We start from the raw sequence: 20,253 nt of genomic DNA, 5'->3' as shown, positions 1-20,253 counted from the left end.
TACAATAGGAATACTCACTGAAAAATATTGAAAAATAAAGCTGAACATAAAAAAAAACTTTTAACCCCATGACTAGATTTAATCTCCGATGACAATTTGGTGGTGAGTATTCTTGTCCTTTTTAATGCATGAAACCCTTTTTTTTTTTTAAATTAAAACATGATGCTTCTTATTACATGTACTGTTTTATAACTTTTTAAAAAACTTCATCATATATATTTAAGGTGTTCCCATGTCCAAACCTCATGCTTTTCTCTTACACAGAGACACAGCATCTATATCTCAATCAGTCTTACTGAGCACCCAGAACTGTGCTGGATTCTGAACACAATCCAAAGGAAACAGAAGCCTTGGACTGTGCCCATGCAATTATAACGTTGTTCAGGAGATGACAGCAGACTTACGATTGAGGTTAGAACACATATTTTCCTTAAAATTCTGCTCCTGAATTCCATTTAGTTTTATTATCTGTATTCAGATTACTCTAGTCCAACATTCAGAAAACTAAGATCATGATGGCATCGGGTCCCATCACCTCATGGGACATAGATGGGGAAACAGTGGAAACAGTGTCAGACTTTATTTTAGGGGGCTCCAAAATCACTGCAGATGGTGACTGCAGCCATGAAATTAAAAGACGCTTACTCATTGGAAGGAAAGTTATGATCCACCTAGATAGCATATTCAAAAGCAGAGACATTTCTTTGCCAACAAAGGTCCATCTAGTCAAGGCTATGGTTTTTCTAGTAGTCATGTATGGATGTGACAGTTGGACTGTGAGGAAAGTTGATGCTTTTGAACTGTGGTGTTGGAGAAGACTCTTGAGAGTCCCTTGGACTACAAGGAAATCCAACCAGTCCATTCTAAAGGAGATCAGTCCCGGGTGTTCTTTGGAAGGAATGATGCTAAAGCTGAAACTCCAGTACTTTGGCCACCTCATGTGAAGAGCTGACTCATTGGAAAAGACTCTGATCCTGGGAGGGAGGGATTGGGGGCAGGAGGAGAAGGGGACGACAGAGGATGAGATGGCTGGATGGCATCACTGACTCGATGGACGTGAGTTTGAGCAAATTCCGGGAGTTGGTGATGGACAGGGAGGCCTGGCGTGCTGCAATTCATGGGGTCGCAAAGAGTCGGACACGACTGAGTGACTGAACTGAACTGAACTAGTCCAACGATGTCATCAAATTAGGAGGACTTCATAAGTTTCAAGAGTATTACATCTGGTATTTCCCAAGAGCTTCATAAACTCATATAACTTATCAGTGGTATGTCATTTTCACTTTATCTGAACATATTTGAGGCCAAATGAACTAATCTGCTAGGATTTCAAGAGATCTATCACATCTTGAAATTGAGATTCTGCATTCACTTTAAAAGCTATTGCTCAAGTTCTTTCAAGGAAGCAATCAACTTTATTGCACTTGTCTTCTATAAGTGCCAAATATTTTATAAACAATCACAAAAATTACAATCTCTGTTTTCCGTGTTTAACACATTTCTAAGAAAATTTGTAAAACAAAACTAGAAAAAAATAATTTTCATTCAAATGGTATCAAATATAATTTTATGATATATATATAATTTCACTCAAATTATATCAAATGTCATTTTCCTATGTGTGTAGGTTTTGAAAATATGATTTTTAATAACTACCTTCATGGATTTTTCTGGTGTCAAATTTTCTAAAAAAATTTTTTAATCAAAGGTATTTTGGAAGATACTTATTTCTCCACTAATGCTGTTTAAAACTTTGACAACACCAAATGTCTCATGTCTTATAAATATAGCCTGGCTAAATACTATTCATCTCTGCAATGCAGCTACCTACACATATCTTTAACATCCTGCATTATTACACTGCACTGCAACTGCCAATATTATAATACTTTTCTATTTCCCTAATTTAAATTCAAGTTCCTTAAGGACAGAGACTGCAACTTAATTATCACTGTCTCCCTAGTATGTACACAGGTCTTGACATACAGCAGACATTCAACCTATATACTAAGAATTAAACACATTTTAACCACAACCTCTGTGGTTAATGATACTTACAAAAGGGTACAAACAGACTTTCTCATTCAAGTAAGGGATCGGTAAGTCGGTCAACATAAAGCAAGAGCACCCAGTAAAAGAGCTGTGACATAGTCTGACAAATGTGGAACCACGTTACATGTCTGAAACGATCAGAGTATAGATCTGTTTACCTTGCAGGAAATGTCTGTAGCTGGTTGTTTGCAAGATGCAGGATGCGCAAGTGCGGATGCCCCACCAGGACGGGCACACACTGATCTGTCAGGAGGTTGTTGGTCAGGTAGAGCAGCTGTAGCGCACTCAGACTCTCCTCCCCAGCACAGGCAGATGGCAGAGACTCCAGACTATTTGCAGATGCATTCAAGTATCTGAGACTGACAGACACATGCAAACCATCATTTCCTTTATGGCTATCTGCTGCCTTCTGATGTGGAAACCATCATGCCATCTTAGTATGCAACAATGCCTTTCCATGGTCCCAAACTGATGACAAAATAATTTCCTCCAGGGTGTTTTCTCTGCTTAACTTTATCCAATGAAAGTTCCTTTTACTCAACTCATGCCAGTTAAGTTCCTGGGCTTCTGCACTGGCTTGATTCTAACCCAGCTTCATATTTTTCTGTCTGTATGTCTGCTGAAAGGATGCTGCTGAGTATCACATTCACAAGTATGTGAACTGTGAAGTCACCCTTTGGAAAAATTTTTGTCTCATTTTAATAGAATCATTTACTTAGCCACTCCTTCTATAATCCCCTAATTATGGGCATATCGGCTATTTCCAATTGTTTGTTATTATAAACATTGTAATGAATATCTTTGAGCCCATACCCAATTATTTCTTTAGGCTACATTCCCAGGAGCAGAAGCTGTGGGGTCAAAGGCTACACATATCTTTAAGATTTTTATACATATATTGCCAAAATCAGCTCCAGAAAGGCTATAACAAACTATACTCCCACAAGAAGGATACAAACAATGCGTTGGCTCATACTTTTGTCAACACTGAATATCATAATTCACTTTAACCTTCACCTATCTAGTAAGTAAAACATGGTATGATTTTAAAAATCTGCCTAGCACAGAGTTTGGTACATATAGAACACGTTCAATAAAAGGCAGTTAATATATTATTAAACTCGGTTCTTAAGTCATCCTCAAACTGTGCGATCTGTATCTCCAGTTAGCTTTTAAGTTATTGAGGGTACTGTGTGTCTATATCTTTGTATGTCCCAAATTCTCTGTGCAGATACTAGTAAATACTATTGACAGTTTGCTACAACCTCTACAACCTCTAGGTAACTTCCTTACTGCAGATTCTAAGCCTGTCGAAAAATTTTATTCAGACTTCATCAGAATGAAAGGCACTGTAATGCAGTACTAACAAACACTTGCTAATTAACAAATATTACTGCACTAAGACTCCACATAAATTTTTCAAAGAGAAAATTTCCTTCATGCATTTTTTAGAATTTCCCAAGATCTTTAGGAAAATCCAACCAAATATATCATACATTAAGAGATGTATAAGCTGCCAAAAGCCTGGCATGCTGCAGTCCACGGGGTCGCAGAGTTGGACACAACTGAGCGACTTAACAACAACAAACTGCCAAACAAAGAATAAGCCAGACGCTTGTGGGCTAAATGCTTTTTGTATGCATCCTGCAGCCTTATGTTAATTACTGCTGCTTCTCTCTGCGTTCTCCCTGTCTAAATTGAAGACAATATTGCTTTCTCCATATTGCAGAAGACTATAATTAAAAACCAGTTTTCATTGAATGGTGACATACGTGTTAAATAAACCTGATTATGGGTATTAAAATAGGAAGATTTACTATCTATTTGTTAATTTAGAATGAGAAAGCAAGTAATACTTTTGGAACAATGTTGCATTTAAATTCACAGTTTTCAAAGCAGGGAGTAAAAAAGGCCTGCAGATAAAGAGTGTAACTTAATGATAGCTTGGCAACGCTAGAAGCAAAAACTAAATTAACTTTAGTGGTATGTCCTTTTCTCCTAAGGCAAAAGCTGAAAAGTGCCCAAAGAAGCTGTATCAGAACATTGCAGCCTCTCTTTGAAGATCATAAATGTATTCCTTTTCTGAGATGAAAGCCTGAACCTTCCCAAGCTCTTGAAACCTGTTTACAACATAATAACTTCCCAAGTATTTGATGGTTATTTCACCTTTTGAGTTGAAGCTTCCTGCCTCCTAAGACAGTGTCATATTTTATTTCATACAAACTGCAAATAAGTCCACCCGTAGCCAGACTATGAAGTAAACACTCTGTAAAGATAGTTTCAAAGGTCACTCCGATGACAAGTCCAGGTAGTTTGCTTATCCCATTGTCCTGCTCTTCTCAATAAAATCTACAGCACTTACTTTAAGGCCTTAGAGAAGAGAGTATCTGGCAGCCTGGTGAGCAGGTTATGCTGGACATCCAACACCTCCAGAGGGATGTGCTCCACCAGCGTGGGAAGGCTCTGCACATGATTGTGTCCCAGCATTAGTTTCCTAAGACTCAGGCTACTAAGGATTCTAAGGGAACAGAGCACAAAGAAACACCACCACCAACAACAGAAAAAACAGGCTTAAATCTCTCTTCCTGAGTCTGCCCTTGGCTATTTAACTACAATCAGTAAATGTACAGAAACGTGTTCTTCTAGACAGTCATCACCGACAGGTGCCTGAGCAGAAAGCAGCCATGACCGTATGTTTACCCACCACCCACCAGGAAGTCATTCAGGTCATTCTGGGGAAAGATGAACTAATGAAAGCACACAGCCCCAAACACAAAAAGCCCCAAACAAAAAAAGCAATTTGTGCCATTAATCAATTTAGACTTCAAGTCTAGACGGGACCAAAAATTCAGTGAATTTATTAACATGAATATAATCAATGATAATAATTTAAAAATTTATTGTAACAAAAACTACGACTTATTCAGTTCTTAAAATGTGCCGGACCATTTAACAATTAGGTTAGAAGGGTTAAGTGACTTTGGTTTGCCAAAGATCTCACATCACACATAGTAAATGGTACAGTCAGGATTAAAGGCTGACTCTAATGCCATGTTCATATCTACTATGTACAAAGCCTCCTGTATACTTTTAAAGATTCTTCTAGGTAGTGACCTCACATTACACATCTTGGTACCACCCCTCATCCCCCAATGTTTGTATTTTTCCCCTCCACAGATAGAAACCCCACCATCTTATAAAGGTCAATTCAAACAGGTATTCTCCACACAGCATCCCCTAATTATTCAAAGTTCTGAATTTCTAAGGCATGTTATTTATACAGCACAGTGGCCAAAAGTGAGGCTTTAGAGTAAGAATGACTACATTTAAATGCCAGCTCTTATCACTTCCTAGTTAAGTGTAACATTGGACAAACTATCTAACCACTCTAAGCTTTAGTTTCCCTATTTGTTAAGATGAAGTAACAGCACCTATAAAATAAGGTTAACACAGGATTAAATAAGATAATGGAAGTAAAGCTCTTAGAACATTGCCCAGCTCATACCAAATCACTCAGTACAAATGTTCTACTATCACTAACAAGTCACTGACCTCTGCCAGCAGCTCTTGTACATTGTATCCCAGTCATCTCTGCACAGGTCACCCTTACTGTCTGCTTACTAAGTTCCTTGCTGGCCAAGACTAGGCCTGATGTGTTACTGTACTCCTTACAGCACTCATGCTGCCCTGCACTCAACAGATGCTCAATGTTTACTGAAGAGATGAATCAAAGCATCCTTGACAGGCAACCCAAATATAGGAAAATTATTTAATTAAATGCATACATAATATATATATTAACACATGAATACCTCATGGGAACCTCTGTCAGGAGATTATAGCTCACATCTAATATTTCTATCTTCTTTGCTTCACAGGCCCAGTCAGGGACACACTCTAGCAGGTTTCTGCAGAAAATAAACAATTAAAGGGTATCATTTTGAATGAGAAGGAACTCACACCGTTTCACCAGTCTGTAACACATCCACCCCTGTGCTCCCAGAGGGCAGAAGCACAGTGCCCAGGGCACCCCTGGTGTGCTGCCTGGAATACAGTAGATGCTCCATGAATGTTGCTCACAGAAAGGTGGAGAGAGAGAAAGAAGCACACACATGTGTGATACTGGATCAACTGTGTTGGGGCTCATGAAAATATGAAGACCTTTAGCACTAAAAGCACACACGTGGCAGGATGGGACAGGAGAGAGAGGGGAGGAAGTCTTAAAGGAAGATGAGGCACCGTACACGTATCTTCAAAGCTGAGGAGGCTATCCCCAGGTGATGATGACTGGGGGAGAAGAGAAGTGAATTCTGGGGGAAAAGAACCAAAGGAATAAAAGTGAAGAAGCAAGAACAAAAGGTAACACGTCAGGGGAAAGTGCCAGATCATTCAGAATGTGAATTCAAATCTTCAGTAGAGCACTGGGCAGATCCTCAGTCACAGGAATTTTATTTTCAGATGTTACTTAGTTTCCCTAAGACTAAAAGTCTCTACTGATGGATGGATCAGTATGATGAGGCAGAGTGAAGTAAATGCTGCAAGAGAAATGCAGAAGCTGCTCTGACTACTCAGTGAAGGAAGCCCTTCAAGGCAAGCCCCCTAAGAAATATGACATCTGCGGTAGAATGTTGCACAATGCCCTGAGGTGTGGCAGGCATGTCAAGCAAGAGGCTGACAACACGCGCTAGAGCACAGAGGCAAGAAAAGAATAAGAAGTAGTGTGGTGATGCTGGAGCGGCAAATATGGAGCAGAGTGAGAAGAAACAAGGCTGGAAAGACCTAACCATGTCTCGGAGGCTGCGACCTTATCCTGCAGGTGCAGGGGGACCACTGAAGCGTTTGTGAGCTTCGAGGAGACAATGTCAGTTCTGCACTTTAAAGAGCTCACTCTGAATACAAGAGAGGTCTGGCTGAGGTGGTTGTATTATTAAAAGGAAGCGTAATCAGGAAACTGTGAGACAATTTTATCCTGAAAGGAGATGATAAGGGCCTCAATGAGTACTGATACACCTGGAAGGGAAGAGAAAGGAGCTAGAAACACTTAGGAGGCAAAAATTAAAATGACTTAGAAATGGAGTAAACATGTGAGTTGAGCAGAGAGAAGACCCAAAAGTGACATCAGAGAGGAGATCCTATCCAGAGGAAGGACTGAGAAGCTCCAAATGAGGAGAATCATGAATTTCAGCGGTGTCCATCTTGAGCTGATCATCTCATGGTAACACCAAAAGCTGAAACAGAAAACTAGACAAACCAGTTAAAGTGCTGGTGGAGGGGTGGATAATAAATCTCATTTTGCACATATCTGAGGTATTTGGAGACATGCAGGAGGAAACATCTATTATGAAATTGGACACACAGGTCTGAGGCTAAAAGAAGAGAGTATGGACTGGTGCTCTGGGTGATGCGGACACTGAAGGGTAGTGAGAGCCTGGGGGTAAATGAGATTGTGTCAAATGAGAAGTGCAGTAGCCAAGGACAGACCCTGAGACAAGTTACCTTTAAAGGGCTGGCTAAGTAAGAAGAGAAAGGAGAAATGGTCAGAGGGGCATAAAAAAAATCAGACTGTATCAGCCAGCCAAGGAAACAGCATGTCTGAATAAAAGATAGCAAGGTGAACAATGTCAATATAGAAAAGTTCCACAAGAGGAGGTCTAAGACCAGCTGTCGTGGGGTGAACAACTGGGAACAGGAAAATGTGCCAAAAAATAGATAATTCTTGAGAAATGTGGACAAAAAAGGGATGAGCAAGATGAAGGAACAGAATAGTAGCTAGAAGGGGTGCAAGATAATGGGAATGTTTATTTGTTAAGACAGGAGATATAAATGTGCATAGAGACCAAGAAAGACACTGAACACATATGAAAGGAGAGAAGGAGGGGTGACTAACAGAGCAAGGTTCAGGGCAGTGGGAGTGGATGCGGTCACAGGCACAGATGGCTGGGCTGGCTTGGAATAAAGGAAAGCTGAGAATGCATATGGATCTATGTGAATTTTAGCAAGGGGGTAGGAAGCTAAGGGAGATCACCCATGATGACCTCTATTTTCTCAGTCAAGTGGGAAGCTGAGCTCCAGAGCAGAGGACATAAGAAGGGGAGGGGTCAAAAGAAGCCAAGCAATTTGGAACAGATTCAGGACCCTGGAAAGAACTGACAAGAGAAGAAACTCCAGATGAGGCTGGCTGGAAACCGAATTTAGGGTGGGTCCACATGATTTTCCTCAGTAATGATCAAATTCAGTGCGGAAGGTAAATCTTCATCTTGAACCATGGAGAGGTTTTGCTGACAGGAAGATGACAGAATGAAATGGATGGAAGGGAATCTAGAACAACAGCTTAATAATAATGATGATAAAGTCACAACAACAAAAGGAATCCTGGCTATCATGGCTAATATTTCTTGAGAGACTATTTTATGCAAGGTACTAGGCTACACAGGTTGCATTTATTGTCTCATTTAAACTCTGTGGCAACTCTGACCATATAGGACTCCATCCACTGTCCATTCCACATGCTGCTACCACTCTATACCCACAGCACTTATGATGCTGCCCTCTCATTGCTTGTCCAATTGTCAAGACAAGCTAGACTGTAAAACTAGACTGTAAAACTCAGCCACTGACTCCTGAATGCCTAACACAGTGTTAAAAATGAATGAAGGAAAGAAAGCAAACCTCATTTATGTTTATTCTTGACCACTGACAGAAGAAATAAAATCTTGAATATAATTAACATCATTCTGCAAATCAGATTGACATGGCTCACAAGAGTAAGAGAATAACATTTTAAGTCACTCAAAACCAAGTATTATCTGATTCCAATTGGAAAAATCAATGCCCATGGAAGGGAAATAGTTTTTTTTTGCAACTCATTCTAAATCTACAAACTGTAACTGAGTAATTCAGAGGCACCTTTGCTTTAATTAGATCAGTTCAGTTCAGTCGCTCAGTCATGTCTGACTCTTTGCGACCCCATGGACTGCAGCATGCCAGGCTTCACTGTCTATCACCAACTACCAGAGCTTGCTCAAACTGATATTCATAGAGTCGGTGATGTCATCCAACCATCTCATCCTCTGTCATCTCGTTCTCTTCCTGCCTTCAATCTTTTCCAGCTTCAGGGTCTTTTCCAACAAGTCAGTTCTTTGCATCACGTGGCCAAAGTACTGGAGCTTCAGCTTCAGTACTTTAACTAGATAGTATGGCCATTAAATGTACTCCTTCAGCCAGCCTTTTGCCCTTCTCTAGGTTATCCAAATATTTCAACATATTGGGATTTCCTATATCTCAAAACTGCCAGAGTGCCCACAGACATCTCTTAAGTATAGGAATCAAACCACCACCACTCTAATGAGACACACTCACCGGGAGAGTTCTAGAGATGTGAGCAGACTGGGTACTGGATAGACATTCACTGTTGTCAATCCTAATCAGAGAACAGATTGGTGTTAGTGACATTCTCCAAAGAAGAATGTAACTCAGAGGAAACACGGGGGAAAATCGATAAAAATTTGTGTCATCTACTGAGATGAACTGAAGATAAAAACCAGTAAGTAGGGACTTCCCTGGCAGTCCAAAGACTTTGCCTTCCAATGCAGGGGACACAGGTTTGATCTGCGATTGGGAAGCGAAGATCACACATGCCTTTTGGCCAAAAAATCAAAATATAAAACAGAAGCAATACTGTAATAAATTCAATAAAAGACATCCCTGATGACCAGGGAGGGCCTTTCCCTCTGTTAATTGGCTATTTGGCTAAATCCATCTGTGAAGCTGAAAGCTTAGTTCTTTACTCTTGAGGTGTCAAAACCTCAAGTGTTGGTGTGAATTCTTCTAGGTTGTAGAATTTAAGGATTCTGTGAACAAAACAATTCTTTTGCTCTGTTCTGTGATAGAAAGGTATTACCTAAATTTGCATTTCTTTGACACTTAGTGAAATTGAATATCTTTTCTTCTTTAAACACAGAAAAGCAGTTACAACTGACCCTTGAACAATGTGGGGGTTACAGGCACTGACCCTCTGAGCAGTTGAAAATTCATACAAAACTTTATATAGTTTTATATATATATATATATATCCCACACACACATACATATGTATGTACATATATATATACATATATGTAAATACTACAATACTACACAATCATGAAAACAGAGGACTGATTGTAAAGTTACACTCAGATTTTTGTCTAAAGGGTTTGTTTGATGTGCCCCTAAACCCTGCATTATTCAAGGACCAACCATATTTACTACTGAAAAAACTCCATGTTTAAGTACACCTGTACAGGGAACTTCTTGGTGGTCCAGTGATTAGAATTCAGCATTTTCACTGTCATGGCCCCAGTTCAATCCCAGATCAGGGAACTAAGATTCCCCCAAGCCCCATGGCATGGCCAAACAAAACAAACAAAAAGCAGACCTGTGCATTTCAAACCATGTTTTCCAAGAGTCAACTGTATAACTTCCTCAGTAAAGAATTCTCTATAAACAGAATGGCCTCAACAAATATGAGGCCTTTTACATTGAAAAATAGCCCTGGGGCAAATAAATCACTATTGAAGTGAAGGGCTTCTCATTCTGGAATTAAGGCAGCACAAGGTTTTAGACTAGAGACTGGTAATCTTCTGTAAAGGGCTAAGCATTTAGTAACATTTTGGCCTTTGCAGGCCATGTGGTCTCTCTCAAAACTACTCAATCATTTTGCCACTGTAGCAGGAGAGTGGTTAATATGCAAACGAACATGGGTGTGTTCCCATCAAACTTTATTCAATTAAATTTGAATTTCATATAACTTACCCATGTCAAAATTATTTTTCCTCTGATTTTTTTAAAAACCCAACCTTTAAAAATTATAAAAACCCATCCCTCAAGGGCCACACAAAATGAGATGTAGGCCATATTTAGCCCCTGGGCTGCAGCTGGCCAACCCATGCTGCAAGACTATTACTGAAATTCTCTTTTGAATATGCTTGCCCACCCTAACATCCTAGCATTTTGCAAAATGCCTCTGATTATTATAACGTTCATTTAGTGAAGCTCAAATAATCCTGCAATGCCTTTTTATGCATATCTCAACCACTGAAGTGCTGACTGCAAACTTAAAGCTAGGTCTCTATGAACCTCAAACTCCACTTGGCAGAGTGGCTGAGGAACACCTCAGATGCCACTGTTCTTGTATAGCTCAGACAAGAGCTACAAGAGGAAACACAGGAGGTTGGGTAGAGAACTCACTGTTCGAATTCGCGTAGAGAGTTCGAAGCGAGAAGCCACTGAGCGTCAGCTCCCTCAGCTGGTTCCGCTCACAATGCAGCTGCTCCAAGTTGCAAAAGGAGCTAAGATCTAAGTCAGTCAGCTGATTGTCCCGCAAATCCATGTGGGTGATGTATTTATTTCCCTCCAGATTCTCAATAATCATGGTTTTTAGACGGTTCATCCTTAATATTCAGAAATAAGAAAATCATTAGAAATAAATTCCACTAAATGTGCTTACCAAAAGAAAAAAACAGGAGAAGTATGTTTCTCTTGTCTCTTTCCTAAACAACTTAAGAATTTTACTCCTTGCCTCATTGTGCAAGGTACTAGGTAAATAACCACAGATAGTTGTACCTTGGGTTCTTTGTCTACAAACTAAGTTAGAGACTGTGCAGATTGGCAAATACATGTACAAATTAAAGAGAAAGAAAAGGGGACCATGTCCACAAACAGTTAGTCTAAAACCTGCATCCAAATACCTAGTAAGGTTAGGCAGGGATGAAGGAATACAACAAAGAAATGAGAAGATGAGCATAACCTTTGGGGCTGGGACTAGCAGGACGGTCACATAAGTATCACATGAGAGCAAGAACAAACAGCTACGCTGCCTCTCACTGCTTTGCCTACTGTCCAGTGCCAAGATTCCCATTACATTAATTAAGGGAGAGGAAAACAGTCTGTTATCTATATGGAATAGTTCAAGGGCAAGTAAAAGAAAACGACTTCTTTGGCTTCTTCTATAGAGGTATATGATTTAATGCATGCAGGCTTATTCTCATTTTCCCATTCTTCAATAAATTTTTGTTACTACGCCTTTATGAGGGACATCAATGGCTTAGTGTAAATAACAGAACATTCAGTATGTGTGTTTTACTACTTTCGTTTAGGAAAAGATTACAAATAAATAAATAATTTTAAAAAGGAATAAAACTCTCATTAAAAAATATTACTAGTAAAACTGGTAACATTTCAATTCTAATACCACAGATATCAAGAAGAAACCCAAGGATTCAACAGAAAAATGGTCAAGTTTATTATGGAAAAATACAAACCACCAATAAGCATACAAAAAGACACTCATCCTAATTCGTAATAAATGCTGATTAAAATGATGAAATACTATTTTTTACCTACTACACTAACAAGGAAAAAGACTGCTAAAATCCAACATTGGTAAGGATGAAAGGAAATGGGAATTCTCATAAAACGTTGCTAGGAGGGTAAGTCAGAACAACCTTCATCTCTACCATATGGTACACCTACCTCATCCATAAATCTCTCTACCATTAAGTGAAAAATGAAGCTTTACTACAGCTTTAAAAACATACATTGTTCTAAAATCCTAATGGTTTCAAGAGTCTTTATTTTTAAAAAGAAAATGTAAAGGAACATCAGAGGTCTGGCAAAAAGAAAGCACAGTGAACAATGACCAAAACAGACTTCCCTGGTGATGCAGTGGATAAGCATCCACCTGCCAATGCAGAGGGCACAAGTTCGATTCCTGTTCTGGGACACATGACACAGAGCAACCAAGCCCGGGCACCACAACTACTAAGCTGGTGCTCTAGGGCCCATGAGCCACAACTACTGAGCCCGCATGCTGCAACTATTGAAGCCCATGTGCCTAAAGCTTGCACTCTGCAACAAGAGGAGCCTCTGCTTGCCGCAACTAGAGAAAGCCCACAGGCAGCAGTGAAGACTCAGTGCAATCAAAAATGAAAAAGAATAACCTCACCTCAAATCCACATGTTTGATATGGCTCATCCGGTTCAGCACTCCCAGGTTTAGCACTTCCACTCGGTTTCCGGCCATAAACACTTTATCTAACATAGTGAGTTTCTCATAAACCTCGGGAATTTGACTAAAGTTGTTGAAGGAAATTCCCAAGGAGGACAGCTGTTGTAGATTTCCCAGTTCTTCAGGTAAAGTAGTCAGGAAGTTGCCATCAAGACAGAGAGTCTGAAGACTGCAAGAAGAAAACAACACAAAACTCCCTGATGAAATGTTTTAATTGGAATGGATAAAACTAGAATTATGGATTTTTACTTGTCACTAATTTATTATGAGTCCAATATGATTAGATGCCCTCAGTCTATCTATAGAGATTTACTAAGATGACTCAAATACAGATGGTCCCTTTAACATCAAGGGTAGTCAGAGTCTCTGTGGTTAAACTGAGGGAATAGTCTCTTTTGTAGGCAAGTAACTGCTGCTGACTAGAATTCTCATAATTACATGATCTATTTCACTGCAAGAGCTGATGGAACTAGCTTCATTCCAAATACCAGACAAGTTCCTTACACTGCAAACAAAGGAAAAGACAAACCCAGTAAAAATCAGGTACTTACTTCAGCAGACTGCCAATCTGACTCGGCAGGTCGTGGAATCCATTACAGGAAAGGTTGAGCTCAGTCAGGGTAGGAATTTCACATAACAATACAGGAAATGACCCAAGCTTATTATGGGACAAGTTCAGGCCCTTCAGCTGAGAAAATCTAAAAAGCAAAGGCACATTATACTACTGAATGAAAAAGTGATGTTGTAAATGTCCATCAAAGAATTTGTTCTGCGTATATTTACTGAACATTCAGTATATGTGAAACAGTGTGTGTGGCACAGACACCAGGATGACTAACGCCCAGTCTGAGCTATCAAGGAAACCAGGTCTGGTGAGATGGGAGTTGTTCTCTCTTCTCCTCAGAAAGGCAAACTCTTGAAAAACTCACAGTGGTACAATTATTTTCTATCAAGTTGAATCAATACCATTATTAATATGCTTCAAATAATTTCCTTTATTAAATCTCTACATGGAATACACAAAAGCCTTACAATTAATCAATTCATGGACACAGGACTAGCTAACAAAGCTGTGGATCAAATCTCATTACAAGCAATTTCTCTTTTTGTAAATGACTGAGCCAGTTAGTTTAAAAATACATAGGTGATATGCAGTTTTACTGTAATGTGATGATACTCAACAGAAAATAGTAATTTTTAACACTTCAAATTTTTGTAGAAGTATCTACATAATGTCTCACTGAGAGATAGTATCATCATAAATTGGACCCTAAAGAGTCACTCCTGTAATTCTACTTAAGAGTATTATACTTCATTATTATACTAGTGCAAGATGGTAAGGCTAAGGTGATGATCTCCACAATGATGAACCATATCATCTACTTCTAGATGTGAATCCATGGTACCCCTCTCTAACACTTCTCTTTGAAAATTTCAAGTTTTGTCTTCCAAATATCCTGACTTTGAGTACTGATTGTTCCTTTGATTTGGCACCTTGACTTCTAATTTCCTAAGCCAGCCCTCAAACAAGATTAACCCTATTTTCATAGAAATTCAGAAGGAAATACTAGAAGTCCACTTCCTTAAAATTATAGCTTGTTTTAATTTTTAAACATCAATATTATTAAAATAATTACCTCATTACTACATAGAGGCTTATGTTTGAAAACTTTACAAAACATATCAGATAAGGTAAAAATCATCCACTTTTTGAAAATTATGAAATACTAGTTACGAAGTATGTAAAATACATCATTTCAATGTGCATTTAGCTTTTTGATTACCATGTAGTTTGAACACTGTAACTTTCAATTTCTCCCCTCCCCACAAGAAGCCCAATTACTTACACCATGTATTTATTCACTTCTACCCATTTTAAAGAAAGGAAGGAGGTGAAGTTGGTGGAGGGTGGGAATGGGGAATATATTCTAACAAAGGACATGGAAAAATATATGGGTCATTGTCACTTAGGACTGAAATGGTTCCTTTATTAGGAGAGAGAGGTTTCATCACTGACAAAAGGCTTGTGAGTTGGCAGCAGCAGGTGCAAAGGAAAGATAAAAGCCCTAACCTGGGAGTGGAATTCTTGAAATTTGGCCTATTTCCTTTACGTTATTTAAGTCTGAAACTTTTGATTTAAAAACTTCCCAAATATGGAATCTCTCTATTTACCCTAGCTGCAGATCATGCTCCACTGTCAATGACTTATAGAAAAAGATTATCCAGATCAAGGGCAGCTCGATGCTGCCTCCATGTCAGAAACTTTACATCTATCATATCTTAAACAGAGGGGAAAGGGAGAGTGGGAAAACTGAACAAAAATTCTTACTTCTTCAAAAGGGAGGGGAAATTTTCAAATATGTACACAATGGGTAAACATGCTTATCTACAGATATTGATTTACAATTAGATTTTAGTAAGTTGGTCTGGAAACCTGTGCCCCACATACTTGTAGAAAGTGTCAAGGCCCCCTGGTCTTTCTAATTGCATGAAGTTGTGTCGCAAGTTGAGGTAGGTGATATCTTGACTGTAGAAGAGATGCTCAGGAACCTCCTCAAGGCTGTGACACGAGAGGTCGACGGTACTGATGCGCTGGGACACCACCTGGATGAGGTCACAGAGAAGAGCCATCTGAGCCAGTGCTGAATGTCTCCCACCCAGCAGAGGATGGAACAGCACTGACACAACAAGGAACCAATTAAAAAGATGGGGAAGACAAGAAAGGTCACAAGATCTGAGTATTCATTTATAAGAAGCAGTGAATTTTTACTTTTTCCCCAAAACCATATGATGCTTGAGAAACAGAAAGGTATAAGCTATAAAGTGTCTACAAGTTAAAAAAAAAAAATCATAAAGATGGAAAGTTAGTAACAGCTCATGCAGGAAGTAAAGTTAAGATGATTCCAAGTAACTGTTCAAAACTTAAGGAGGGAATGTGATATTAAAAGATCTTTTAATATGGCCTTTTGCAGCTACATAAGCTCAGTTCCTAAATTGCACAGCTTCTTCATCTGTCATGAGGAAAATTAAAAAACCAAGTATGCAGCACTGCTGCTTAGCATGCAAAAGATGCTCAAAAAATATTAATTTCTCTTCATAAGGGCAGAAGAATAGAGAAGCTGTTTAAAATTGAAACTAGTTTTATTCATAGCAGATTTTATTACTACCACAAATACAGAAATAACACTGAAAAAGATTTATATTGCCACAATAGTATACTAATAAAACATGGGCTGTGAAAATGGATCTAAAAAAAAAACCAAAATATCACTACAAAAGTCATTCATGTTTTGGTGGCATGTCACTATACTAAAACAATCTTTAATGCAACTACCTAGCCCCATGAAGAAAAATACGTTTAAATCCTGAAAAGATGGCTAAGAAGCAAGAGAATTTGGAAAATGAAATATAATTTTAGAGCACTTCATCTTTAGGGGACAGCTCCATCTATACAGACCACCATGGTGGGGGGAGAGTCATTTGAACCTCATTGTGTCTCTACTCATTCAAGCCCCTACTTTCCTCACAGAGTTGGTACCTGAAAACACTTTTGAAAGCGGTCTGCACTGTGCCAATATAAATAATAAGTTAAGGACCTGGGAGAATTCCATTTCATTCACTATGTATTCAGAAAAGCCTGGAGTGATGTACATAAGAATTATAATTCGATCTCCTGGGAATAAGTTCAGTTTCAAAATATCTTTCTGTTGGTTTCTCTGCTCTCATCTCCCCATGAGGACGTCTGACAGCTTTTCACCTTGGAAGCTTGCCGCTGCCACCTCTGGTACTCAGCCAAAGTTTCAAAGCTGACAAGATAGGTCTGCGCTTGGGCTCCAGCTGAGCTGAATGCGAGGGAGTACTGACGTCGCTTCACTTCTTCTACCTGAAAAAGCAGGGAGAAAACCAGAACCAATTAAACAGAACAATTCCAATCCAAAAAACCACAGGACAATAACAAAGATAAACAACTCAAGTTTTTTAACTAGGCAAAAGATCTGAAAAGATATTTCTCCAAAGAAATCAGAGGAATGACTGATAAGCACATAATACAATGTTCTACATCACTGAGTGTGTGCTCAGTCGTGTCTGACTCTTTGTGACCCTGTGAACTGTAGCTTGCCAGGCTCCTCTGTCCTTGGAATTTTCTAGGCAAGAATACTGGAATGGGTTGCCATTTCCTACGCTAGGGCATCTTCCCAACCCAGGGATCGAACCTGCCTCTTTTGTGTCTCCTGCATTGGGAGACAGATTCTTTACCACTGCACCACCTGGGAAGCCCTCTATGTCATTATTTATTAGACAAATGCTAATCAAAACCACAAGGTACCACCTCACATCCGCTAGGATGGTTAAAATAAAAAACACAGGTAACAAGTGGTGGGTAACAAGCATTAGCAGGATGCAGGGAAACTGAATCTGGGAATGTAATATGGTACAGTCACTTTGAAAAATAGTTGGGGAGTTCCTCAAAAGGTGAAACATATAGTAACCATGTAACCCCGGAGAAGGCAATGGCACCCCTCTCCAGTACTCCTGCCTGGAAAATCCCATGGACAGAGGAGCCTGGAAGGCCGCAGTCCACGGGGTCGCTGAGGGTTGGACACAACTGAGCGACTTCACTTTCACTTTTCACTTTCCTGCACTGGAGAAGGAAATGGCAACCCACTCCAGTATTCTTGCCTAGAGAATCCCAGGGACGGGGAGCCTGGTGGGCTGCCGTCTATGGGGTCACACAGAGTCAGACACAACTGAAGTGACTTAGCAGCAGTAGCAGCAACCATGTAACCCAGCAATTCCATTCCTAGGTATATACCCAAGAAAAAATGCATCCATACAAAAATTTTCTGTGAATTACAGCAGCGTTATTCATAATAGGAAAAAGTAGAAACAGCCTCAATGTTCATCAACAGGTAAATGTATAAACAAAATGTAGTACACCATGTAATACTATTCAGCCATAAATAAGAATAAAACACTGATACACACTACCACATGAACCTTGAAAACATTACACTAAGTGAAAGAAGCCAGTTACAAAGAACCATACATTGTATGATTCCATTCATGTGAAATGTCCAGAATGAGCAAATCTATAGAGACAGAAAGTAGATTAATGGATGCCTGGGGCTAGAGAAGGAATGGGGAGATGAAGGCTAAGTAGTGCAGGGTTTCTTTTCGAAGGGTCATGGAATTATTCTAAAATCAATTATGGTGACGGTTGCCCAACTCTGTGAATTTACTAAAAGCCAGAGTTGCATACTTTAAATGGGTAAACTGTACAGTATATGAATTTCATCTCAATAAAGCTGTTTAGAAAAAACCAAAGGGGGAATTCTCTGGTGGTGAAGTGGTTAGGATTCTGTGCTTCCACTGCAGGGGAGTTTCACAACAGGAGAGTCTATAGGCCCACAAGGAAGAGGCAAAGTTTCCACTTCAAAGGTAATACTGCTCCATACCTTTTCACCACCACTGCAGTACACCGGAGACAGCTGTCTGCCTGCCTGCAAGGGGTACGCTGGCCTCCTCTTTGGACTCACCCCATCTCTTATGTTCAAGGTGATGGGCTAGAAGCCATTTCTGACCTCGTCCAGCACAAACATGGGGCAGAATGAAAAACAGGGAACATGCAAACCCAAAGGTTATTACTAAACTAGCAGAGTCATAACCTGACTTCATGATCTCCAGACCTACTAGATTTTAAAGGGGATGATCTTCCTCAATAGGTCCTTTTGAAGGTTCTTTGGATACCAGCCCCCTAATTCAACCATTAGCGGCTTCTCACCTACAGATTCCTTGACCAGGCTAATGCACACTATTCCAATAGGTGACCACTCCCTCCTCAGACGTGAAGGAACCTGGTGGTCCCCTGACAGCTTGTCCTCCAATGAAGTCTGCAGGCCCCTCCAGGTGGCCCCACCAGACATGAGAATCCACCCACCCAACCAACCAATGGCTTGTGTTTCCTCTCAACCCAACTGGGTCACATACTAACAAACCCAAGGAATACACAAGGATCCCAACACATGAGTTAGGCTCTGTGCTCTATCAATCACTAAAGCAGCCTATCTCATCCTCAAGACTTCCTGGTCAGAAGGCAGGACACCAGTGCACTATGTCCCCCTTACTGCAGGGAACCTGAACCAGGATTCCATGGGTTCTTTTGAAACCTCTTTCACTGGGCTTGAGGAAAGAGTCAGAACTTCCTCCAGTCCCACTTGGGGTGATGGTAAGGATTCATAGCACAACAACAGCTTTCTTCAACAACCCAGCCTATATACCATTGATGAAGATGAAGTCTTTTTATAGCTATGGAACCACTTATATCTTTGTCTGACATCTCACTTCTATATGTCATAGCTACTGAATCTTGGTGAGTCAGCTGGAAACTTCCAAGTTATAAATCATTAGACTTCTGGTGCCAAGTAAAGACTGAACCAAATGGCAGAAACACAAAATACTTTTAAACAAATAAGAATCATATTAAGAAGATCCAATAAAATTAAATAATATTCATAACATTCAATTGTGATGCTTACAACTAGGCCATTTTTATTAGTAATAAATCACCACAATTCAGTGAGTTTGTGTCAAAATAAAGGACTTTGTTGAAATGAAGAACAGGCATTACTGATTGCTTTAGAATAACCTTTTCTTCTAAATATTTTTTATGGGATGTTTGACACAGAAAAATAGTCATATAATGCCAAACTCTGAGAAAGGCTTGTAAATCTCCCACTAGAAGTTAATTTGTCAACTTCTGAGTAATTTTGTTAAGTTTTGCAATATGTATGTTGAGACTACATGGTAATACACATAAAACGTTCCTCTCATCAGTTTTCAGTGAGCCTCCTTATCCCTATTAATGCTTTTGCACATTGTCTTTCGCAGGAGGCAAGTTTTACTGAGGTATAATTTATATAAAATTTGTGATTTTTTTTTTTAAATTCATAAACTCTAAGTGAACAATTTGATGAGATACATAGTCGGACAACCCCATCACCCGCAAAACGTCCCTCATGGCTGTTTTGCAGCCAATCCCCTTCTTCCATATCCTGGCACAACCACTGGTCTCTTTTCTATGACGACAGTTTTTTTTTAATTTCATATAAATGGAATCATACAATAAATAGACTTTTACCTCTGGCTTTTTCCACT

At 39.5% G+C, this 20,253-nt stretch overlaps 1 protein-coding gene across 1 annotated transcript in view; it reads right to left on the bottom strand.

Annotated features, from left to right (window-relative positions):
- PHLPP2 (PH domain and leucine rich repeat protein phosphatase 2) overlaps positions 1-20,253 on the bottom strand; it is a 58,443-nt gene that overhangs the window by 10,531 nt on the left and 27,659 nt on the right. The window contains exons 5-13 of the mRNA XM_052656513.1: positions 16,856-16,981; positions 15,548-15,702; positions 13,650-13,796; positions 13,037-13,267; positions 11,281-11,483; positions 9,412-9,472; positions 5,865-5,960; positions 4,415-4,570; positions 2,211-2,411 (exon numbers count right to left, since the gene is read on the bottom strand). Coding sequence (XP_052512473.1) covers positions 2,211-2,411; positions 4,415-4,570; positions 5,865-5,960; positions 9,412-9,472; positions 11,281-11,483; positions 13,037-13,267; positions 13,650-13,796; positions 15,548-15,702; positions 16,856-16,981 — 1,376 coding nt within the window. The remainder of the gene's footprint in view (positions 1-2,210; positions 2,412-4,414; positions 4,571-5,864; positions 5,961-9,411; positions 9,473-11,280; positions 11,484-13,036; positions 13,268-13,649; positions 13,797-15,547; positions 15,703-16,855; positions 16,982-20,253) is intronic.

Source organism: Budorcas taxicolor, chromosome 18, assembly GCF_023091745.1.
Source record: "Budorcas taxicolor isolate Tak-1 chromosome 18, Takin1.1, whole genome shotgun sequence".
Classification (NCBI taxonomy): domain Eukaryota; kingdom Metazoa; phylum Chordata; class Mammalia; order Artiodactyla; family Bovidae; genus Budorcas; species Budorcas taxicolor.
Note: the sequence above shows the minus strand (reverse complement) of the source record. Positions and strands in the feature narration are given on the sequence as shown.